We start from the raw sequence: 25,647 nt of genomic DNA on the forward strand, positions 1-25,647 counted from the left end.
GGAACCAACTTGCATTCAGTATACAGTAGCTTTACATATAATAGTGCACATATATATATATATATATATAGTTATAGATGTTTTAGGAATCAGACCAAAGACAACAGTCCAATGAACTGTTAGTCCATATGCTGGAGATGGTTTCTGTTGTCCTATTAGATCTCCACTTCCTTTTGTGGCAGCCAAATTCTAATCAAGGGTCTTTAGTTCTGTTGTTAGGTGATGAAACTTTGCCTTGAACTAGTTTGGTGCTACCTACATGTCTTGGAGTGTCCCATTAGGAACCAGCTGACGAACATGATGAAACCCCTGAGTTACCCAAGCTTGAAGACCTGACAGGCAAGAACTAGCAAGACAGCTTAGCTGAAGAAAGGCTACTGGCATGGCTAGTCCCATCTCACTGGTGTTGGAGACAGGCTGGCCAGTTTCCATCAGGATAACACCTGGTCGATTTCCCTTGGTGTCACACCGGTGTCAGGATTGCATTGGCAATGATGGATCCCACTCACCTCTAATTCCTGTGAGCCTGCCAGGAAATTCTGCCCTGCAGTATGAAAACCATATGCATTCTTCCTGCTGAAGAACTAGATCCCAAACAACTTCACAAGACTTCTGAGAGGTTATGTGTCTTTTATTCATATTTGGATTTCATCGCTTCACCCACTAGGATTGATTTGAAAGGTAATCATCTTTTGTTCTCTTTTAATGACTAGAACAGTTAGTGTCAGTCTCTCTTCCCATACAACTGAGCAACCATTTAATAATAAACAGAGGAGCCTAAGACACATCTGACATAATTAAAATAAAATTAACATACCAAACAGCGCTAATGCATGGAGGAGAATGAATCAAACACTTATTTCTTAGAAAGATGCATCCCCTTAAAAATTTACAAAATACAAAGTATTCTGTGAGAAAACACAGGGAGTGTACATATGCATACACCGATACTTACATATCAATATCCCCATCCAAACATCTATATATACACATGCATATATGTGCACGTACATACACACACATGCATGTATTAGACTGGAAAAGTAATTTATTGTTTTCCCTGGAAGAATATTATTACAACTCTTTATTATATTAATCTGTCTTTAAAGCAGTAAAGAAACAATTACTTTAATAGCTCCAACTTATTTGGCTAAACCTTGAAAAACATTGCCTCTCTATTTAGCATAAAATAAATGAAAAATCAAGTTTGATAGTTTTAGATTTAGGTGTACAGCACTACCAAGCTCTTATTACTCATTTGGATTGCTTTACCCTTGGAGCAGTGTCCACAATTATTAAAAATGTCCTCAATTTCTTCCAATATGTAGGAAAAAATGTCTAAACACTGACCACTTGTCTATACGGGGTCCCCCAGCGTTATCCCCTTTTTAAAGCACTAAAAGAATGTTCCTGTTTTATACATAGTGCATCCTGTTTCACAGTGCTTGCAGGTACCTCCTGCTCTCTACTCCTGCTCTTCTGAAGAGGTACTCAAACCCAGCCCTAGGTGGCCTCTCCTCAGAGGGCGCAGGTGAGAGGTCTCCTTTCTGGAGGCAGAGAGAGAGGCGAGAGAGCTACTTCTTCTAATGACATTGCCCTCGGGGTAGCAAAGGGCTTAGAGGGCAGAAAGCCAGCTCCGAGACCTCACTCCAGGAAAATGTGAGAAACCTGAAGAACAAACCGAAAAGGTAAAAAGCAAAAGGGAGGAATGGCTTTTTGTGAGAGGCCTCCAGAATGCATAACTGGTTCAACCTGAAGCATGAAGGTGCTAAAAAGAGCCTTTTAGTCTACTGTTTGTAGAGACTGGGTAATAGTGGCTTCCCAGTTACAAAGGGTACCGTTCTCTGTGCCCTCTACATTGAGCCCCAGGAGTTTTCTTGCACATGATCACTGGGACAATGTTTACTCCTTAGGTTTCTCCATGTCTTGAGTAGTTGTTTGCAGGTTTCCATCAAGTTACGCTTTACCTTCCTCTTCTCTCCCTGCCTTGTTTCTTATGAATCCAGTGGTCAGGAGAATGAAATACCTTGTCTGGTGTCAGTTTTGCTGCTTTCAGCTCCTGAAGAAAACTCAAGTTTTCCTAAGTACCTCATGTCTCTCAAATCTCATGGAAATCATCAGTTTCACTGCTGTGTATCAGTAAAAAAAAACCTCCTTTGATAATCCCTGGGACTCCATCCTTCATAAAACCTGAGGGAGGCTATGCTAAGATTTGTTTCATGTTATAATACATTTGTCACTACAATGACACTAGTCTACATTCACACAAAGCAGAAGTTCATTACAAAATCCCTTCTTACAGAGACAATCAATGAAAGCTATTAAGTCTTTAACCACTGAAGGCAATTCTGGTATCACAGGAACCTTTCACACTCGAAAGTTAAGCTGACTGTCGTCTCAGTCAGCTGAAATGATCCCTCTAGCAGTGCCTTCAAGCTTAAGTACCAGACTAAAAAAATATTGGTTTTAAGCAAGAAAAACAAGACCCAACTGAAAGACTAGAATGGTGATTTAAACAAACAAAAAGAAAACAAACACAAATAGCAACACCTCCCCACCCCAATCCCGGAACAATAGGAAATTCTGGGATGATGAGGAACATACATATTTAAGACCAGGTAGAAAGATTTTCTCAGTAGGTGAAATGGATGCCTCTGTATACAATCACTTTTAAACTCCGTTCCCATTGCACATCCTGAGGAATCACATAAATCAGGACCCGAAATTAACAACCAAAACACAGCTCTGCCCCAGTGAGGTCCCCAGCAATTTGCTGATGAAGCTGGAATCCTTGAACACAAGATCCAACAGGATGCTGCTCCTCTCCCTGCTACAGGAAGGGGTAATATGGTACTTTCATGTAGTGATGTCACATCCCAGGCAGTATTTGTATTGAGATCTCAAATACCAGGCACAGGAAAAGGAGAAATGGCCCATGGCATGAGATGGCCAGGCCATGGCTGAATATCTCTGCAGTGGAAGCAAGAGAACCCGTTGGGAGATACTTGGCTGAAGGCCAAACCTTGCCACTTGAGGAAGTTTATTTCATCACCTAGTGAACTCCATGATCTTCCCAGCAGAACAGGCAATGAAAACACGTACATTTTGCATTTCTTTGTGGCTGGTTCAGCTCTGGGGTTGTGATGGGCTTTCCCCTGTTACAGGAATTTTGGTCAAGTCAAACACAAATCCTCTAGGGTTCAACTCTGCATTTCCCTCCTTTGCCCCATACAGTTTGCTGCACTAGAGAAGGAAACACATGAGTTTATGAAAAACAGTTTTAGAAAAAGGAAAATAATCCAACAGATAAGTTCTGCATTCACAAAAAAGGTTAATAAAAAATAACTGAAAGTAACTTGAAACAAATTCTGCTGTATCGTTAGAATGAGCTACAGTGAATAGACTCAAAATAGTATAGTGTAAGCTGCATAATAAAATGAATAAATTATTTTGTGCATTATATCCACATTTTCAATTTATGCAGTGACTTTGATCTTTATGTACAAAATTCTAAACATTTGCATCTTCATGTTGCTCTTTAAAATATAGCACTGCAGGACTGCTCAGCCATAAGAACACCAGATGTCAACTGACCGCAGTGAAATTCAAGAGCACTGTATCAGATACAGCTCCAGCTCCAACAGTGCAACAGCCCAGGCACTTTGAAGGAGTACAAGAAACTCTTTCATACACAACCGATGCTGTAATTCCAGGCACTTGTCACCCACAGGTACCATGTACTTTCTTCCAAAGATGAAACATTTCTCACTTTCTTCAAAATGAGGCAACTAAGCTCAGCAGTAGCTCTGGCAATTAATTCCACAAGCTAGTTATATCCTGCAAAAGTGCCAGAAGGCCAGAAATTATTTGTGTGTGCATCCTAATCCTCAAAGAATTAACCTGATTGCAAAGACCACCAAAGGAGGTAGGCACACTTCAGTCCATCCCCTTGAAAGAAAACGATAATGCTGCGTGCATAATTCTAAAGATGCAGAAAGACCTTCACCGTAGCTACACTGAGTGCTCATAGACAAAAGCCCTTTGTCCCAGCAAGGACATGATCACTAACATTTACAAGTCCTGTTTTAAGCAAGGAAGCAAGCAAATCAGAAGGTACCACAATACGAGCTAGAAAAAGTTTGCTGTTATTCTTTAGTGTCTTCTACCCCTCTATTCTAAATGTTCCAATCACTGGATACTCTACAAGATTTGCTTATGATACTGTCTCAGGAGATGTAAACATACCTAACTCACTTGAGGGGAAGGCAGCAACAGGGTTCAGCACTTACTCAGGAAGGAGTAATCTTTCACAATAACACAAATGTGCAAAATTCATTACAAGGCACAGAATATATGGGTGTGTTCCACTTGACTCCCATTTATCCAGCTGTATCTTTCTTGTGATCTGTTAAGTAAGGCGTGTTTTGTTTTGGGGTTTTTTCTTTTTTTCAGAAGAAAGCCTCTTATCAGGGCATATTTGGCATAGAACACTTGATTCACTGTGATGGATCCATCCAGGCTGTCCATACATGTGTTAGTTAAGTTGGATTGAGTACTGGAAAAAAACCCGTTGTGTCAGTCCAGTGTGGGAAGCAAGCCACACTGCTGGACACTGTTTAGATGCAACGGAGACCTTCACTTGTTCCCTCCCGCTCTAACCTTTATGTTATACTGCTCATCTTTACTGTAGCTTTCTCCTAGTTATTAAAATTAAATTTCTTTTTCCCTGGAAAGATTAAATTTTAAGATGAATGAGAGGGATTCTAAGAGGATGGGAGGATATCGTATTACATGACAGATTGGTGTACTTCATAGGGTACTTAGGAAAATGCTGACTATAGCTGTTTTTTATGTAATTTGGAGATACTGAACAGATTTGCTTTCAGTCAGTATGAATTCAAATGAAAGACTTCAACACCGCAAAGCTATATCTGGATTCCTACTCATGTAACTGAGATCAGAAACTGTCCCATTGTCACCCAGTTATGAGTCACAATGAAGAATAAACTGCCTGATCAACTGAAGGACACAGCTGTGATCCTGGAAATACAAGGCTTGCTGGCATTTGGGAACGATGGCCAAGCCTTGGAGGGCCTGGCAAGGGGTAGGGAGCATTAAAAGGCCAAAAGTCTTTTGTGATTCCAGAGCATCTTAATATTCTGCTGCACTTAGGAAACAAAGCACATACCAAGAAACAAAAGAAAAAAAAAAAAACATTGCAGCTAACAATACAATTCTGTTTCAAAACAACTGATCTGGAGGTCAGCCCAGGGATCTGAATTTCAGTAAAGCTCTAGCAGCAGAAGCACAGTCTGTCATTGTTCATGGCTGATAGATGTTCTTATCCCCTAGAGCTAGATCTAATCTGAAGTTGGTTCTTATTTTTCTCAATAATCCGTGTAACTCAGATGAGGTTCCTAGCAGCATATTCAGGATTAAGAGCACTGACAGTGGTGGGAAGCATTTGTGAAAGTAACTGTGTTCCCAGCTTTCCTGCTTTCATGGGTTAATATGCAAGCTCGGTGCATGAAGGCTGTCACGTTCTTGAACTCTGCAGTAAGAAGGAAACCGGAGTTTCGTTTTCTTCGGTTGGTAACTTTTTAGTGACACATCTTGCTTGTCATCTCTTTCTGTAAAACAAGAAGGGGAGATTAAAAAGCAAATGGCATTTGTTGAAAAGTGAACACATACCTTTTCCCAGTTAACATTTCTGCATCTCTGTAAATGCATGTTGTTTTGTGTGCCACCATGGTTGTGCTCCTCTTCATCACTTTCCAGGACGATGAACAAAAGTGGCAATTAGCGTGCAACATTTTGTCATTTTTGACGGCTTTAATACCCTACTAATTCCCCAGCTGTGTCATGTAAATGGTACTGCAACCCACAAGAAAGAAATAGATCACCTGCACGAGCAGGAGACCTTTTCACTTAATGTAAGAACAAGGACTGCAATTGTCATTGAACCTGCGGCCAACAGGAAACACAGAGATACATTTTTTGCCTACTTATTTCTGCCAACATATGGACTCATCAAGCACATGAACACGAATCTCTAAGACTTGACCGGAGCTGTGGCATTTGTCTCTACGATGGAGCCTTGGAGCATTCACGAACTCCAATAGGACCTGGGGTCTGGGATCCATATAAGGTTTTATCTGATCTGATTTACAGTTACTTTGACACAAACTCTGTGGTAACTGGCTGCCCCTTTCTATAAAATGCTTCACATTTGTCAGATTTTCTGGAAGGATGTATCAGGTGATGTGTCCAACAGCCCCTTGCTGTCAAGGCTGAAAGGCTGCTCCATCTAAGGGTCACTGCAGTTATGCAGGTTGTCTCTTTAGCTCCTCTTTCATGTGTCTTCAGTCTGTACAGCATTTCCCTTGGGAAATCTATTTACATTTACCAAGTTATCAGAAGTTTCTGAAAATCTCCTTAGCTTGCTTCAATAATTTGTTGTAATTTATAAGACGATTAATATCTAAGGTAAAGGGCTTCCTGGCAGTCTTGCAACTGGATCTTATTCTGTGCTTAACAGACAATTTCTCCACCTACAACCCCATGCAGAATCATAGGACTTTTTCCTCTTCCAGAGTTTTAATTAGTTTTTGTTTCTTGTAGATTCATAAAATATTTTGCACCACTTGTTATTTCGCCATCATGTGTGTAATAGAATGGAATATTGACATTTGCAGCTGTTACAAAGACAATGGTAATTAGTACAGTAATTTATACAGTAATGTGTGATCTGTATAGTGATCCATACAATAATTTGAACTAGTAGTTGCTTCTTTAATTTGTTAAATGTGACAAGGGTGAATGTTGGAAGAATCTGTCCCTTTTTCTTCTTAAATGTCTTGTGGGGCTTGGGGGAGATGTTTTGTTTTTCTTTTAAATAGCTGTAATTAGGTTTATTCCTTCAGAGCAACAAATGCCAAATGCAGGACTTAATATAATTCAGTTTCCTACTGTTTTATACATAAGCAGATACAAAATGCCTCTCCCTCTTCTTTCGAGACATCAGAAAAAGCAACTATGCTAGGAAATACTGAAGTGCAGCAGATAATTCACTACTACATCAACACCACATTAATGAGCTCTGGCCACTGCAGGCATTCCAGAAGCTGGTAAAGTCCAGCAGCACTTTGTTTAATATGAAGCTCTCATGAAGCTCTTCCTGGGGAGGGCAGGGCAAGGCAGGGGCCACAAGCCCTGATGTGGTTTGACACCACACAGCGGTTTTACTGACAGGGCCTGACACCATTTAAAATAATGATTTTATTTCCCTTATCTGAAGATCAATTAGGCGCTAATGCTCCTTGAGGCAGCGTCAATCTTTGCAGACCCCTAAATCTGCATGTACTCAGTGTCTGCACACGCATACTGTGCTACCAATAACTGGTAGCTCTGTGAAGTGAAGCAGCACCTCTTCTTCCTGCAGCTACTGCTGAACAGCTGTTTGCAGTCAGACAGTAGCATCTTGCCCTTCTAGAAAGGCAGTAAAGAGGGTGATATGGACAGTATCAGAGTCATTGTAAACTTGGCCACCCTTCTTCAGGAGCAGTGGAAGGCAAACTGCCTCCAGACAGAATAATAAAACCTCATAAGAAACACATTCAACATGCAAAATCTATCTCCATTCTCACCTTAAAGAAAAAAATACTATCAAAGGCAGGAGTTTAGACATGGATACCTGTGTGCAGACAAATAGAGGAGGAGGGGCCTTGATGACCTATGCAGAATATGTAAACTAGAGAGCCTTAAACCAGTTTGCTATGTGAGTTTCTCAAGTGTTTCAGCTATGTGCAGCTATGAGCATTTCATTGCTCAAGAGTCACGAAGAGTGAACCCACCATGCCATTCCTCACTTTTCCATCAAGGCATAATTTATTTTTTATTGTAATAGAAATTCTCCTCAAGCCCCTCCCTCCATTTCTGGATTTTTGTCTGGTTATACTGTTATATTCATGATCCCCTACATCCACTGCCTTCCCCATAAATCCTGTTCCCCCACTTCGTCAGGAGAATGTTGCTGCAAATGGTTCTGCAGTTTTCTTTCTCCCTGTTTCTATTTAGCAGGCCTCCTGTTCCATCACCTGCTTGGCTTTGGTTTTGGAAATGCTCACTAAAGTTGTAAAGTCAGAAAAATGTTAAAACTTACAAAACATCATCATCTCAGATGCACAGAAACTTTTTCTGTATTGATCTATATTGTTATTGGTAAATGAAGGATACAAAAGCACAGACATATGGTCACATTGTGTTTCTGTATATATGTGCCTAAGCTTTTACTGATTTCAGCCAATGACAATGAACTAGATGTGCTTTTTTTAAAAAAGAAAAAAAGCAACATGATCCTTATAACAGTGAACTGGTACATGGTTTGTGAAAGTGGCTTACTTTTAGTTGTCTTTTTCTTAGAGGAATTTATAATAGGGAAGAAAAACAGACAGGAAATGGTTTCTCAAAGCTCAAATTATGAAGCTGGCGAAGAAAAAGTTCGCTTCACTGAAAATGCTGGTGAGAATGAGAGGTGATACCCAGAGAGTGCAGCCAGGGCAGCGCAGGGCGTGCTGTGCGCTGCAGAGCCTTCTGCTGAGCCCTTTACCGAGCAAACCGCTCCTCATCACCAAGCGCTGCCTCTGGGATACTTATCTTTAAAAACTCAGTGCTTGCTCTTCACAAAACCTGCTGGAAATTCTCTCACAGATTCTAACAGGCACCAGGGAATTTAGGACACAGTCCCACTCCAGTAAACTCAGAGAAGTTCCCTGTAAACCTTACCAGAGGTCTGGCTCCTTAGTTATCCTGGTGGCACACAACCAGAGGTGGGCATTGCCTCCAACACAAACTCAAAGCTGAGTCTTCTTCAGTTTTTCCTGATTCTTCCTCATTTTGTGCTTCTCTGAAACTTTACTGCTAATTTTAATTTCTGAAAGGAGTAGGGCATGTTCTTGCCTAATAATCATCAATTAAAAGCACATAAGGGTACTTCCCAAACATGGGAAATAACAACTATCTGTTGACTGACTCTTCTGAGAAGGCAGGAAGACTGGAAATGCTGACTCTGTGGCTTAAGGTACCAGATTACCCAGCCACAGCTGGATATTAAATGCAATACACAGGCTAGACAGACAAGTTGGTGAATCAGACACAGAGACACACACAGGCACACACAAACTTCTAAAAATACATTTAAAACTTCCAAAGTCTTTCTGTGCTGACTAAACACCCAAAACACTGTTAACAGGAACTCCATACCAGAGCTTTTCATACCAGATGCGCTTCCTATTGCAGACAAATTACCAGAAATTCCAGAGCATTATTCTGTACCACTGCATTCAGACTTATTCCTGCTCTCAATTTTAGATTACGCAACTAACTAAAAGAATGAAGTCAGAAATAAGTGCTGTTTTTCAAAGCCAAAATACAAAACAGAATATTAAATCTGGACCCTATCTGTGTGTTGAATATGCCCACAGACCAAACACTAGGAGGATTTAACACAGAACCAACTTCTAAGTCACTTAAGGAGAAACATTTGCTATTCTTTGTCAAGTCCTTAAAATACTTCCTCACTTGCTGGAGTTAATGCTAGCGAGCTACTTTGTAAACACCAGGAATCTGTCTGTATTGTTAATATTTGTGATTTCATGAAAGGATGCATTCTTCAGTATTTTTCAGGGAGCACCAACATGATTTCTCAGAAGAAGAAAACAGGCAACAGACAGTCTCAAAAGGTTAATCAATCTTTATCTCTGATGGATGCCTGCTCCTCTCCCTTCCCTGCTGCTCTAACATGCATGTCAAATACATTCAGCACATAAATCTATACCTAACTATTTAAATTTCCTCTCCTGAGTTCACTTTTAAATAAGGCAGGCATAGAATGGAAAAAAATCCAACATCTTACAGCATGCATGAATAGGTGAAGAAATATCTTTTTAACGGGACAAACTAACCTATGGGGAGACGCTGATCAAATCTGAATGGGTTACAGGAACGATTAGTTCCACAATAAAGAACCATGTTCTTCTAAGAAAATGGTGTTTCTAAGCTTGAGTGAGTCAAATATGGAGTTGGCAAAGCATAAGGCCTAAAACACCCAGACATCAGCTTTGTAACCTCCCTGCCCAGAGGTACCTGCAGCTTGGAAGACCTGACCAAGTAGCCGACAGCAAGGAGATGCCAGCAATGGACACCATGCCAAATTCACTACAGAAAACAAGTCTTCACATGTAGCCTGTCATGTACTCATCTTCAAACACTGCAACCTAAAAAAAAGCATTGCCCAGCCTTAAACACGTTCTTATGGTAAGGAACTTAATTCCTGTGTAACAATCCTGTGAGTAAATGCACGATGTTGGCCAGGAAGGCAATACACAAACAACCCCTCTGATCTGTGGTTCATTGTTAGAAAGCTCTGCTGGGGCAGCACAAGCATCACTGGGACATACCTTTCTCCTCCCTGCTCCCACAGACCAAAAAGCAAATGACACCCCAGAGGAATCCCATATATGTGCATAGAAGCTCAGTGATGTAGCCACAGAGCCAGTTCAGTCTTTTTGTTGTCCAAATCAGAACCACAGAATAAGCAGATGCAGAAGAAAAAGGTTTTAAATAACATTTTACATACTGTTCTTCAAAGCACAAGCAGCTATGGTTTCTGCAACTTTTTTTGTTGTTTTCTTCACAAATATTTCAACAGTTGACAAATAATTATCCCGTGGACAAAGCTCTTTGTATCCTGGTCACAAAAGAGGCTCTTTACTATGGAATAGCACAGATCACGCGGTCTAAAATCTTGTGCTGCACAACTAATCTATATTCAGATAGCTAATTGACCAGGATAGGAATGCCAAATCCAGAGTTGTAACAGTTAAATAATTTGCAAAACTTTTTTTTTTTTTTCTGGCATTTTTAGTGAGAGCCACGTGTTGAACCTTCATTTAGAAATTGTTTTCTCCAAAGTTACTAAAAAAATATTTTCCGTACTTCTGTAGTTGCCCCTGTCTCTGTATACTGACAGAAAAAATGTCAGACTAGTAATTGCTATCCAATGGTCAGACTGATCATTTGGGTATTCCCTTCGTTTCGGTTTCAGGATGTATTCCACTTGAATGAGTCTCAATAATCAAGACACACAGGACTAAATTAATCTCTCCTACAATCTGTTTGGCTTCAGGGTAGTTATTTCGAAGCTAAGGTTGGCCTGATAATAATCCCAGTTGATTACCCCTGAATTTGTATAATGATGTTTGAGGTCACAGATAATATTCCTGTCTGCAAATGCAATGCCTTATCACTGATGACAAAGGCATTTTATCAACTGACTGCAAGCTGGAACAGGACCAGGAAATCACACTGCCAAATACTCCTGTCAGTAGGGTTAGATCCAGGCAGACACACAGAACCTGCATTTGGATGACCAGCTTGCTTAAAGGATTCATATTCCAAGGAGGTACTTCCACCTTCTGCATGTTTTTGTCTTCTGTAACAATAAAAGTACTCTGTGTTGGCTTTAGTGTATAATTTTACTCTATTAAATTGGACTTTAAATATGCTATTTTTGGCATTGATGTCATGCAGAGTCAATAAGCAAAGAATAACACTGCTTCTAGTACAAAATTTTGTAGAAAATTATCAGGAGACATGTTAGTTCCCTACTATGAACTACAATTTTGTTGTATATCGTCAGTATTTCACATAAATAATTTTATCCACTAACAGATCTATTTAAATGGGACAATAAATACAAATATATATATATATATTTTTTTTTTCTTTATTTAACAAAGCCGCCAAGTTCATGTGGCACTGGGTTTTTGACAATCAGAAAAATTGGATTTGCTGTTTCTAATTTTTCTGTTTTGTGTTAGCCTAGAAAGAATAATAACAGGCCAATCTAACACTCAATAAAACTAATGGAGTCACTCAATAGGTACTGTTCAAATTATGAAAACACATATTTTTAGTGAGGTACAATACCTTTCCTGAAACTTGTTATTAATGTCTTCACAACTGCTTTCTGATGCCAGTTAGACTTCTGAGTGAAGCCATTAAATGTTACAGAAAGGAAACAGAAATAATACAGGTTTTTTTAAATAGTTATCCAAAATTTCAAGTTGTTTTGACTTCTAGGAAAGTTTGTTTTGCTGCTGTTGTTTTTTTCAGACAGTCTTTTATTTGTGAAGATTGCCAACACCCAATCAGTGGATTGCGTCCTTGTTTCAGTCCAGTAGGGGCAGCTGATCTATGCTGTTCAGAAAAGCAGAGGATATATCTAAACTGGAGAGAAGATATTTTTGTCCGAGAGGACGCACAGCAGTACTTCTCTCCGTAGTGATCAGAACAGGTGAGAAGTTAATGCAGACGGGACAAACGCATTTCCAAAAGCATGGCAGGAACCACAGTGCAGGAGTCCCCATGATACGTTTCACAATGGTGGTGAAAAAGCTTTTTCCAGTCTCTGATTGCTGTTACTGTGCGTTCCACACGGAGCACGGACATCAGCAAGGACCTCTTTTGCTAACTGGTCTAAGAACTAGCGTAAATGGTCACTTGCACATGGAAAAGCCCATTTGATTAAACTGTAAATGTTTTTGTCACTTTCTGATTCTACCGACAGTGCATTCTGCAGGGTTTTTCCTTGATGGTGTATGAACTGCAACTCTGATTCACATCAGCTACACGTTACTAGAACAGGCAGCATCAGGTATCACACTGTGGTTACTAAAGGGCAATTTTGGCTCTGATTCAGCTCAGAACTTAAGCACAGTGGAAGTCCATGTGCAGGAAGCTCACGTGAGCAGAAGAAAGAGTTATGCACCCATTATAAAGCAAACAGTTTCAAATTCCCTTTTCATATCACACTTAATCTGGAATGCCCCTGTCATTTTTTTTTGTGGTTTTGCAACCACAATTGCCCTTTTCTACTCTGTTTTTTCTCTTTGTTGCTGTAACCAAGGCAGCTATTCCCCACACACACTGAGGTAGCACAGAGTAACAACCTACTGACTAAGCAAAAAAATCACATTAACTCATCAGAAGCTCAAAATGAATGAAATACTTACGGAAAGGACTTTCTAATTTGTGATGCATCTTTTTTATTATAGCAATCTTATAGAAGTTCAGTGTAAAAAAAAAAAAAAAAGAAGTGCAAAAGTATCAGATGCTATTTTGCAGTTTGTTTCTGCTCTTTTAATGTTTTGCAAAATTGAAGACATTTCAAGGAATAAGCTCCTTGAAAAGCTTCTTGTCCTCACGTTATTCTGGACTGTTAACTATAGCTCTTTTTATTTTGCATTAATAATTTCTTCAAAGTACAAATGTGGCGCTGTTTATTGCAAATGGTGAAATAATTTGGAGAAGTCCTGTTTATCCAACAGGCTATAATCTACATTCATTAGCTAAACTTTAAAAGAGGACTTATGTATTGTACTCTTCACCAGTAACAGACACCTGTACTTATGTAACCACAAAAGAGATAATTGTGTCAAAGCATGAGAGGGCAGAGCGGCTAATCCAGCGCACCAAGAACCACTTCAAAACCTCTGATGAGTCTATGACACACAGAAAACTGTCAGTAGGAAAGTCGTTCTGTCCTCCTGTTCTCACAGCAGTGTGTGCTTGGGTTCACTGCAAGCAGAGCAGCTGATGTGATAAAAATAGTCATTAAAAACATGCATGCTAGAAATTATTTACTGACAAACTCTGGCACTGCAGTGCACCTTATGACTCTGCTTTCTCGGAGCATCAAGCTGAGAATCCTATTTTTCAGCAAAGCTAAATCCCAGAGTTCTCACTTCTGCCCTATTTTCTTACAGGAAACGGAGGAGATGGAAAAGATGGTGTTGATCCAGCTACCACTGGCTCCTTGTTCTGTTAGTGATCAAATCCATTTGTTGATAATTTCTCATCATTTCTACAATGTAAAAGAAATTCTGTTGGACATTGTCACTGTATCTTTTTGAAGTGGAAAAAAAACGGACTAGGGTCTGGAAATGCTTGGTTTCTTCTTTTTTTTTTTTTTTTTCTTTTTAAGAAAAGAATACTGCTGTGAAGTTGGCAGCAGCGACAAGCCTTGCCCAACTGCTATGTCTATGGCATTTCTGGCAAAGAACTGACTGAAGTAAACATTTTTTGTAGTATAGACAAAGATGCAGCAAAGCTGCCAAATTTTTTGTGGAAGATGTACTCTTTGTTGTGAATTGGATGTGTAACAGAAGCTACTTGGGCCTCATGCACAGGAGTGACAGAGCTGGGGGACTGATATTTATATCTTGCTCTACTCCTGATACAGCAAAAAAACATAAAAGAGAAACTCTCAAGTGTTCACCTGAGCACCATCTATTTACAGTGCTTTTATTTAGCTCATTTTGAAACAGACAGTGTGCCTGGAGAAACTCCTGAAAAAACGGAGACTCTTGATTTGGTATCCTGACTGCTGTGTGATCCCCTGAACACCTGGCAGGACCAGCCCCAGCAACTGCTGCAAGCGTGGACTCCTATGTGAAGGCAGGGACACTGTTCCAGCACACACACTTCTGGCTATATGTGTGTCACCGCAAGTGCAGGCTGCCACAAAAGTGGCAGTTGCACCATCACCTTTCCCCTGGCTCCTGTTTCTACTACCTACCTTGTGACAATATCAGCCTGTGTGCAACTGCTCAGGAAAGTGTCCTGGCAAAACCTGCAGCTCTTCAAGGAGTTAGTTGACAGGATCCGCTGGGAAACTGCCCTCATGGACAAGGGAGCAGAGCAGAGCTGGCAGATCTGCAAGGATGCTTTCCACAGAGCACAAGAGATCGTGATCCTCCGGTGTAAGAAATCTGCTAAGGAGGGCAAGAGGCTGATATGGCTGAGTTGAGACCTGCTGGTTGCTTGAAGGGCAAGAAGGAAAATAGTAATGGAAGCAAGAGCAGGTGTCCTGGGAAGAGTACAGGGACACTGCCTGGTTGTGCAGGGAGGGGTCAGGAAGGCCAAGCTGCAGCTGGAGCCGAACTTGGCAAGGGGTGCAAAGAATAACAAGAAGGTCTTCCATAGATAACATAAACCAGAAAAGGAAGGTCAAAGAAAGCGTACCCCCTCAAATAAGTAAAACTAGCAAACTGGTATCAATGGACAAGGAGAAGGCTGAGATAATCAACAACTTCTTTGCCTCAGTCTTCATTGACAAGCTCTCTTCCCACACCTCTCAAATGGAAAATGAACTGCAAGACAGAGACTGGGTGAGCAAAGTCCCTCCCATTGTAAGTGAAGATCAGGTTCATGACTACCTGAAGGACCTGCACATATATAAGTCTGTGGGACCTGATGAGATGCATCCCATTGTCCTGAGGGAACTGGCTGATGTAGTTGCCAAGCCGTTCTCCATAATATTTGAGAAGGAATGGCAGTCAGGTCAAGTCCCTGGTGACTGGAAACTGGGCAACACCGCATCTATTTTTAAAAATGGGAAGAGGAGCCCGGGAACTACCAACCTGTCAGCCTCACCTCTGTGCCTGGGAAGATCATGGAGTGGATCCTCCTAGAAGCTGTGCTAAGGCACAGGGAGGACAGGGATTTGGGACAGCCAGCATGGCCTCACCAAGGGCAAGTCCTGACCAACCCAGTGCCGTCTATGATCGAGTGACTCCATCAGTGGACAAGGGAAGAGCTAAGGATGTCATATATCTGGACTTCTGTAAAGTCTTTGACATGGTTGCCCACAACATTCTTCTTTCTAAATTGGGGAAGTATGGATTTGATGGGTGGACTGTTCAGTGGATAAGGAAATGGCTTGATGGTCTCATCCAGAAAGTAGTGGTCAATGGCACAATGTCCAGATAGAGATCTCTGATGAGTGGTGTCCCTCAGAGGTCCCTATTATGACCAGTAGTGTTTAATATCTTCATCAATGACACAGTGCAATTGAGTACCCTCAGTACGTTTGCAGATGACACCAATCTCAGTGGTGCAGATGACATGCTTCAGGGACAAGATGCCATCCAGAGGGACCTGGACAAGCTTGAGAAGGAGGAACATGTGAACCTCATGAGGTTCGAGAAGGCCATGTGCAAGGTCCTGCTCCTGACTCAGGGCAACCCACAGTATCAGTCCAGGGTGGGGGATGAAGGGATTGAGAGCAGCTCTATGGAAAAGGACTTGGGGTTACTGATGGATGAGAGATTGGACATGAGCTGGCAATGTCCACCTGCAGCCCAGAAGGCCAATTGTATCTTGGGCTGCATCAAAAGGAGAGTGGCCAACAGGTCAAGGGAGGTGATTCTGCCCCTCTGCTCTGGTGACACCACACCTGGAGTGCTGCATCCAGCTATGGAGCCCTCAGTACAGGAAAGACATCACAAAAATGATCAGAGGGCTGGAACACCTCTGCTGGGAGGACAGGCTGAGAGAGTTGGGGTTGTTCAGCCTGGAGAAGAGAAGGCTCCAGGGAGACCTTATTGCGGCCCTTCAGTACGTAAGAGGGGCCTATAAGAAAGATGGGGACAGACTTCTTAGCAGGGCCTTAGCAGAACAAAGGAGAATGGTTTTAAAGTAAAAGAGAGGAGATGCAGGCTAGACACGAAGAAATTTTTTACAATGAGGGTGGTGAAACACTGACCCAGGTTGCCTGGAGAGGTGGTGGATGCCCCATCCCTGGAGACATTCAAGTCCAGGCTGGACAGGGCTCTAAGCAACCTGATCTGGGTGAAGATGTCCCTGCTCATGGCAGGGAGGTTGGACTAGATGAACTTTAAAGGTCCCTTCTAAGCCAAACTATTCTGCGATCTTATGAAAAACAATAGTTTTGGCTGAGCTGGTGCTCAGCTGATCCATCCCTGGATCTGACTATAGTAACACAAAGGCTATCTCTGACACAAGGGAAGAGGACTATCCATTTAGCAGAGATAGGAAGGGCAGGATCACCATTTCCAGTTTCAGACTACATTGAGCTTGGCTTAATATGATTCTGGAACTACACTCTAAGTGATTAGGTCATGGAAGACACTGGCTGAAAGGCCTGGAGATGCAAACACTGTCTGTTCACAAACAATGCCACACATACGGCAGCACTTCTGTCATCCTGGCTTTAAGCAGGTTGGTGCAAAAGTAATTGTGGTTTTTGCATCGTTAAAATTTGCCATTTGATAGCGGAATATATTATTAAATAAATGTGGTTACATTATACATCATTTTAATGTGCTTTTCTCACTTTTTTTTTTTTGCTACTGACTTATTACTTGCTGTTTGTATTTATTTTAAACTATGAAAATGACATTAGACAAAAAGCAAATTTGAATGATTTTCTTATTCAAGTTTAAAATGGGTGGTAGAGCAGCAGAGACAACTTGCAACATCTCTGCTCACAGATATTTTAGAAAGCAGTAGCCACTAAGAGGAGAGGCCACATGGCTGATAGCGCTGTTGGGGATGTGGTTGGAGAAGTACTCTTGGAAGGAAGTGTCCTGTGCCAGATCAGGTGCACCCCTGAAAGGGGCTGTGGGTCACGGGCAACCCACACCAGCGCTGGGACACCACGGAGGGACTGTGTGCCACTGTAAATCCATGCTTGAGCGGAGAGAAACAAGTTAAAAGCAAGAAGCAGTACACACATTCCCAGTCTCCTGCATTGTCCCTCACCTCACTGAAGGGACTAGGAGTAGCTGAGTGTAATGTGTAGCAAATCCAAGGTGATCTAGAGACCCAGAAGGAAGGAAGATTAAGTTTTTTACTGAATTTGAGCCTGGGGGAGAAAAGCGTTTCTTAACAAAGTGTTTTGTTTACTTGCCTTTTTTCGCTCAACACCCAGATTTGTACTCAACAGTTTTGCTAATGGGCAACAAATCAAGACTGTTTCGTTCATAATGTGCTTATAAAATACTCTGGCACATTTCTTAAGCCCTACATACTAAGAAATCTGTTACTAGACAAAGATATCACAGGAAGGAAATAAAGGGCATTATTTGCCGTAGCTGGGCTGGCGTTTGAACAGTAAGTTGCTGTGCTAAGGCAACTATGTTAAGCTTCTCACTAAAAGGCACATTTAGATGCAGTGTTTAAAGCACTCTACATGGGGTGAGGGTGGGATGGAGTTAATAAGCAGCACTTCACTAGAGAGTTTTGGCCATGGGAAGAGGCTCAGAAGTGAATTAAGGTTAACTACTGCCAGTGAAAAATAAAGCCAGCCACACAGGGAGCCAGCACAAAGCAGATGCCACATCTTAAAATTCAAACCCTAGTTTATTTCCAGATAGCCTCCCCATGGAGGAGTGCCTTAGAGGTCATCTGAGAGCTCTCACGGTGCAGACTGCCTTGTCTGCCTGTTAGCTGTAGAAAAGGGCAGATACATTTTCTGACTTCTTTGTTCACCCCAAATTAACCAATTGGACATGCATTTTTTTTTTAATCCAGGACCACCTTCAGGGTCAGCGACTGTGCCAGCTTCCTTTATAGTCCCATATAAAGCAACTCTATGAAAGTCTCAGGGATCTGTCAAATTAGCATAGTGATGGGGATCGGAAAAAGATATGCAGCATTTATAGCTTCCTCTGACTGCAGAAAGAACAAGTTATGCAACTCCCAAATGGGAGGGGTGACCCTATTTGGCTTATTTGCTTCATTTGGTTTTATAACTGCTGCACTGAGCTGCAAAAGGGTGATAAAAATCTATTTTAAACAAAGAGCATAAGTCCTTCAGGCTAATATTACTATTAATCCACTGCCTGCTTCCCCAATTATTCTTCCTTCTTGAAGTTATGTTGATAAATCAGTTGCTTTCCTGTTTATTAAAGCATGTTGCAGTCTGTTTATTTAATCAGCTCTTGGCCCATTTTCTAATTAAGGGAGATAATGTGGGCTCATTTCCTGCCATGGTGAACCTAGCAGGGCACAGGTTGTCCTCAACTACCGCATTAAAATTCAAGATTATTTGTAATGTCTGCTTTTGTTTGGCAACTCCTTCCCTTCTCTCTGCCCAGCTGGAGAATAAAAAATACAGACATATGTGTTTTTCTGCATTTCCACACTGCTGACACCCGCCCAAGTCAAGGACAGGAAGATGGAAGCAGCTGGAGCTTTGTCAGTTTGCTGACATGGTGCCTTCCAAGTGCAGGTGAAACATTTTTCTGGGAGACCTTGCATCCCAGCAAAGTTAATAATACTGCAGCATATGATGATCCTAAGGATAATTTTGTGAAGGGAGAGAATGCTGGAATGCAAGGGGAAAGCACACAGCAGTTGGAGCATGTTCCTAACTTGCCCTGCTGCTGGACTTGGATCACCTTTCGCACCACTCTGGCCCCAGTCCCTCCTCTGTCTGCTTAGTGCAGGAATATTGCTAACCACCAACTGTAGCATTAAATCACTTTTGTGCTCTCTGTGTTCCAGAGGAAGCAAGGATCTTCTAAGGGCCTTCAGACTGCCCCTTTTCCTACCTCTGAGATATCCTGCCTTGTATCTTGCTTGTGACACATCCTCAGCATTTAACAGCTGCAGCTAGCCTAGCATCACTAGTCTGGCAGTGAAGTTCTCTTTTGCAGGGTCTCCTTCTATCCCTTAGGACACATTCAGGTGGCATATTGATTTATCCTATCTAGAAAGAAACTATGGATACACTTCAAGTTATCAATACATTGCCATATGCAGAGTGTTTCAGCAGGCCTTGTGAACTGCTGAAAACAAGACTATCCATTTTGTCTCACTTTACAGGCTCACTTTCAATCAACATAAGCATATACATGTATGACACCTACAACGGCTCCAATTCCTGAAGAAACGTAGGCAGACACAATGCAATGTGCCTTTCTGTGGAACACGTGAAAACCTGACATGGTCCTGGGCAGCCCTCTTTAGGTGACATTGCTTTGAGCAGGGATTTGGACTATGTGATATCCATAGGTGCCAGGCAACCTCAGCTGTTCTGTGATTCTGTAGAAAAAAACCTCCCAGTTGTTCTAGCACTTCATCAAGAAGCTGTGCAACACAATATTTTCCACATTCTAACCCATGGAGAAATATTGTCCTGATTCCTTTTTAAGTTGCTTAAATGCTCACAGTGAGGTTTGTGCATAAACTGCTTTCTGAATTACACCTTACTTTTCCTTCTCTGCTTATACTTTCATTTTATTTGCATTTTCAAGCAACAGCAAATGTGCTTCTATTTCTGGAGCCTTAATTTTGGAAACAATGAATTTAATTTTGGTCTATTTCAGTCCAAAAGGAAGTGTCTGGTTTTGTAACGCTGCTAATTGTCTGAACCTCTGTCTCACCTCTTCTATCTTGCTTAGATCCACAGAGTGTGCTTTGAATATAGCACACTCAGTACCTTCACAAACAAGTATTTAAATATTTTTTAAAAAAATAACCTTTACATAGACCACTTGTCCCTTCACATGCATTTAAGTGACTGCTGTGACTACCGTGCTGTTACTGACCAATGAAAAAAGAGAGAATGAAATTATATATAAAATATATAGTACAGGAAAAAATAGAAGACAAAAGAGCTTCTACTTTCAAATGGCAGTATTTCCCACCTTGTATTTTTCCATACAAAATACTTTGCACTTTTCTCTTTTTACTAAGCATCTTGCAGATACAGTGGCAGATGGAATGGGTCTATGGATAGAGGCAAGATTTCATTCCTTTGAATTGGCTGTGTTCAACCATGGACCTTATTCCCAGAAGAAACTCACTGCAAAGTGTGGGAAAGGCTCAGTGAAGGGAGGAGGAAAATTTCCTAGAGCTTTCTCCCAGGCCCCACACTTACCAAAGGCTCTAGTTCTTTGCGGTCTATGAGGTTCAGCTCTGTCACAAAGTAATAAAAATGCTTGTAACAAGTATTGACGTGGGCCTCAGCACCCATAAGGATGATACGGTCAAAGTGATGGATGTAGACGTGAACAAACACCCGAAAAAGCCGGCAGAGTATCTTCTTGCAGATCTGAAGGAAGTTCTTTGGAAAAGGAACACCTGTGAATAGAGAAGGCAGGGTTGTCACTAGCATCCTGTCATCCTCCCAAGACAACAGCTTTGGAGCAAAGCGTGAGTTTGTAACTAGCTTATGGCTTCCTAGGTCTCTTTTCCAATCCAGAAGATCACTTTAGGCATACATTCATCTGTTTGCTAGCACCAAAGATAAACAAATACTTAAGCAGCTTTAATGGATCAAGAATGACAGATACTGGTCGTTTTTCCCTGAATAATATAATGGAGGAACATCCAGTACTGTAATGCTCAGATTTCCACTGAAGTGCATGCTGTCCCGTTAGCATTAATGGCTTCAAATCCTGAGATGGCTCTTCCCCATACTGATACATACAGAGCTCATCCTAGAAGTGACAGACACTCTCCTCCTCACCTTATTCAACACTGGCATTTCACAGCATCATATTTAACAATGAATTTGAAATAACTGAGTGAAGGACAGATGACTTTGCTTTCACCCTCCTCCCAGTTATGTGTGTCAATCTGATTGCTCTTCTAATAAAAAAACTCTTCAAAAGACACAAGAACAGCTCTTCCAAAACACCTTAGAATTTACACCACTTTTCAGCTGCAGACTCCAAGGCAGCAGCAAAAGCACCATTTGCAAGCAGACGGACAAGCATCCCAGTGTGGTAACAACAATTCCTTCAGAACAACCCTTCATTAAAGACCCATCTTGCATGGCTTTGTGTACCACTGAGCTGCACCAAAAAGTTGCGGGGTTCATCTCCTTCTGTGCAGATTAAGATGACGACTTCAGTGCTATGTTCAAAACTCTACTGCTACTTTGCTTTGTTGCACATCCTCCTTTTTAATTATAGTTCATGTTTTAGTCAGATTTGAACTACACAACTGTACCTATTGCTTCTTTAAAAAAAACCCAAAAGCTTCACAACTAACCAGTCCCATACTCCCTAAAGGCCCAGGTCACACTCCCAGGAAGAAAAATGTTTATTATTTGCACAAAGAAGATGGAGGTATTAAATTAACACTCTTGAAAGTTTTCTAGTTTTCAAATATTAGCCTCCTGTTAAATACTGCTGAGCACTCATGAAAGTGGTGAATTAATGGACAGATGGCTCATTTTCACTGGGGGGGATGTGAGGACATACAGCAAGAATTTCCATACTGAAAACACATTTTTCAGTACAGATTACAACAGAAACGTGTGCCTTATTTTGGGCTCTGTGGCAAGGAGGTACCAGGGTGTATCTGCTGTGATGTGAACACTGCTGTGTCTGTCAGCATGTGAGCGGGGAAGCACATCAGCACGCAGAAGTGTCCTGCTCAGCGTACCCCTGAACAGCTTCTACATTTGCCATCGCTGAGGTGCAGATGATGTGAGAAAGTGTGTTGGTTTTTTCAGCCTGTACTGGGTTAATTGGAGGCAAATACTTTTGAAATAATTTCAAGTAGATTTAGAGATGGAGTGCAGCCCTTCTTCTTTCTTGATGTACAAACTGGGAACTGGAGAAATAGCTGCATATATCCAAGCACAACTATTTTATAAGAAATGTTGGCTTTTCATTGTCACATCCATCCATCTCAGTGCTGAAGCTAATACTGAAGGTCACAGAGAAGGAGGTTTAAATGCTCAAGCCATGAACTGAGACATCGCTGAACTACAGAACTGATAACACATACAGATGTCTTGGCAATATTTCAATCAAAACTCTGCACAATTAGCCAAACACCTGGATTATAACAAACAGTTGTTGTTACTTCCAAGGGCAAAATAAATACAATCTATCAAAAAACATAACAGAAACCCCAGTCAGTTGCTTATTAACAAGGAGGATCACATTGCAGCCATCAGAGCATGGCTAAATACAGGAATGATTACAGCAGCAGCATGCTTTGCATTTTCGTAAAATCTACCCAAACCAGAATTTTAAAAATATACCCAAGAAAATGTTAAGTCTTAAAAAAGGGGGAATATGAATAGCTGGCACTTGTTACTGCGAGCTGGTTCACTGAAGTGAGAAAAGAATTCTTGAAGGCCTTACCTCTTCTGATCCAGAACAGGCATATCCCCAAATGGAGAATAATTAAACTTGCACGGGCTGACATATGATTGTTATTGACGAATGTTATTGTAATGAAGGAACTCCTACTTCTGTATTAATTGACTAAAACAAGCTTAATAAAGAAAGCTGACAAGTCCCTACATGCAGTAAGTGCAAAGGCTGTAGAGCACTGTTTCTGTCACAAACAAGGACCTTCTTCTGTCTCATTTTAGATGTGTTAGGCAGTCAATTTGAGGACAAAAAATTAACAGACAGAAAAAAAATAGCTGGTGCAGAGCAGCCCAGGGTGTGTAATAAGCTCACAGTGCTCCCACTGCTCCTCACATGCATTAGTTTTCAGACAGGCTGTGTAGTTTCATTTGCCACTGCAGAACTTCTCCGATTTTGCAGAGCTGTTTCATTTACTCTTAACTGAACAGTGAAACATTGCTGCTATCACAGATGTGTCACTTGGGTACGGCAGAATCCATAGTGGCTCTCTGACTTCTCTGTCCTTCCTGCAAAACTGGTTTATAAACTGACACGGAGATCTAAATGGTTAAAAAGTGCCTCCTTCTACCCTAAGAGCAAGGGGTAGCTGTGCAGTAAGCCAGGATCCTCAGCCTTGGAGAGTCTGCCAGCCAGTCTGCCCCGGAGCACAGAGGAGGCTCAAAGTCTGGGCAGCCTCAAGGTACAGATGAATATATGGAAATGGCTGCATCACTAGTTTAAACATACACTCTGCTGCTTTGTGTTCAAAATTAGACAAAAGTATGGTAGAAATGCAGTCTAGAAGAAAAAAAAAAGTCTCATACAACAGCATGGATTCTGATCTCAGTTAAAACAGAATGAATACAAAGCAATGGCATAAAAATTTGAAAAAACAGAGTGAAATGATTCTAGACTTATATTCTGAGGTCAGAATTTGGCCTAATGTTTTGTTCCCACTGCAACTACTATAGCTAGAAACAAATCAACCACAGAATATAATAATTTTGAATGGCTCTTGTGAATGGACTATCTTAGATTTAGATACTTGACTTGTCAAGCAGTCTGTTCCCTGTCCCTCATCAGTCATGGTGGCCTTTGCCTTCTCTTCCTCCAAGCCTTCATTTAACATGGAATCCAGGTTTAATACTTCCTTTCCTAGGAATCTGTAGTTAAAAAAGGAGAGGAAGAAAAAGGAAAATAGTTGCACCCATGTACCCTGGTGACAGATGCACCGCAGCAGGACCAAGAAACAATCATGTCATTTCCCCCATGCTCCGGCCTCCCCATGCTTCACTGACCTTTTTGCTTCTGTTGCCTTGCTAGAAAAGGTTACTTCTAATATCAGTAGTACTCCCTGCAGTTTCCAAAACTCACCCTCCCCAATCGATTCATCAAGTTCTTTTCCATCAGAAAATTGGACGATTTTCCTTTTTGTTTTGAAAACAGCCTTATACTCAGAGGTCTCTTCTTAATTTGCTACTACATGATTTGCTCCTGTGCCAGAGCGAGCACCCAGATCTAATCCATCCATCCCCAGACAGACATACAGCACAGTGCTAACAAAGTGATCATGCCACTGATCTATTGTCTTATTTCTTTGAGTATTCCACATACATGACAACTGCAGACAGTGTCATGGACCTCCTCTGACGACACACTTCCCAAAAGCATTATTACAACTGCTATCTGCTCAAAACGCTGGTCACAATGACATGCTGGCCACCTCGCATGGTAATTACTAAGTCTGTTGGTTTAAAGTACCGATGTTTTAATGCCATGGTGAAGGTCCTCATTTAAACCCTGCTGATCCAAACCTATTCTTTGTATAATGTAAAAAATAGTGAGATAAGACAGAGAGACTAAATGTTAAACTAAATTAGGTGGGGATAAAGGAGGGTATCTACAGGTCTGAAATGAATGGAATGGGCAAAAAGTCTTTCTCTTTTGATATATGAAAACTTTTAATCTTCTTCAATATGTATCACAATCTCCCCTGAAGTAGATCAGTTGCACAAGTCAGAGAGGAAACAAGAAAAGTTGTGATGCAGTTTGCTGTTGTTGCCTGACGCATTACCTCTAGGTCAGAGTCAGAAAGCGCATCATCCCAGAAAGTTGATGCTAAGGAACCAGAGAGAAATCCAGACTTTTTACTTGCAATGTTACATGTGGTTCTTGACTGGCTCACATTCCAGACTGTAACGTGGAATGAAAATAACTGCCCTGTTAAATCTTCTGTGATGACAGACACATGAGCAGTTGTGACGTTCTGTATTTGTGTGCAGTCTTGTTTTGCTCAAGGGAAGCTGGTAAACCCTTTAACAATTGTACATAGAAATTTTGCTGCACATTTGAAAATGTTTTTTTGCAGGTCAGAGTCATAATTCATTCTTTTTTAAATAAACACAGGTGGGCTCAAAAATAGAGACTCCCTTTTCCATCGGTAAAAAGGCTTGACACTATAGTATTGCAAACACAGCTTAAAAACATACCAATGTGGTAAAGGAAGATGTTTTTTCCAGTTTTATATTAAGGAGCAAGAAAACAGCGCTACCAGAAACTAACAATTAGGAGAAGGTACCTCAACCAAACCCGTCCCCCACTCCTCCCTCCGTGTTTTCCTTCCCCTATCCCTGCCCCAAGCACACAAACTTGCAAAAGATGCCTTCAGCTATTGCTAGAAGCT

General features: G+C 41.2%; 1 protein-coding gene across 7 annotated transcripts in view; it reads right to left on the bottom strand.

Annotated features, from left to right (window-relative positions):
- Positions 1-610: 610 nt before the first annotated feature.
- MOB3B (MOB kinase activator 3B) overlaps positions 611-25,647 on the bottom strand; it is an 81,943-nt gene continuing 56,906 nt past the window's right edge. For 6 of the 7 annotated variants that reach the window (XM_071802015.1, XM_071802017.1, XM_071802016.1 and 3 more), the window contains 2 exons: positions 20,750-20,952; positions 611-5,630 (listed from right to left, as the gene is read on the bottom strand). In XM_071802015.1, the coding sequence (XP_071658116.1) occupies positions 5,601-5,630; positions 20,750-20,952 (233 nt within the window). In that variant the 3' untranslated portion in view covers positions 611-5,600. The remainder of the gene's footprint in view (positions 5,631-20,749; positions 20,953-25,647) is intronic. The other variant, XM_065861036.2, reaches the window with a different exon arrangement.

This window comes from Patagioenas fasciata, chromosome Z (assembly GCF_037038585.1).
Source record: "Patagioenas fasciata isolate bPatFas1 chromosome Z, bPatFas1.hap1, whole genome shotgun sequence".
Classification (NCBI taxonomy): Eukaryota; Metazoa; Chordata; class Aves; order Columbiformes; family Columbidae; genus Patagioenas; species Patagioenas fasciata.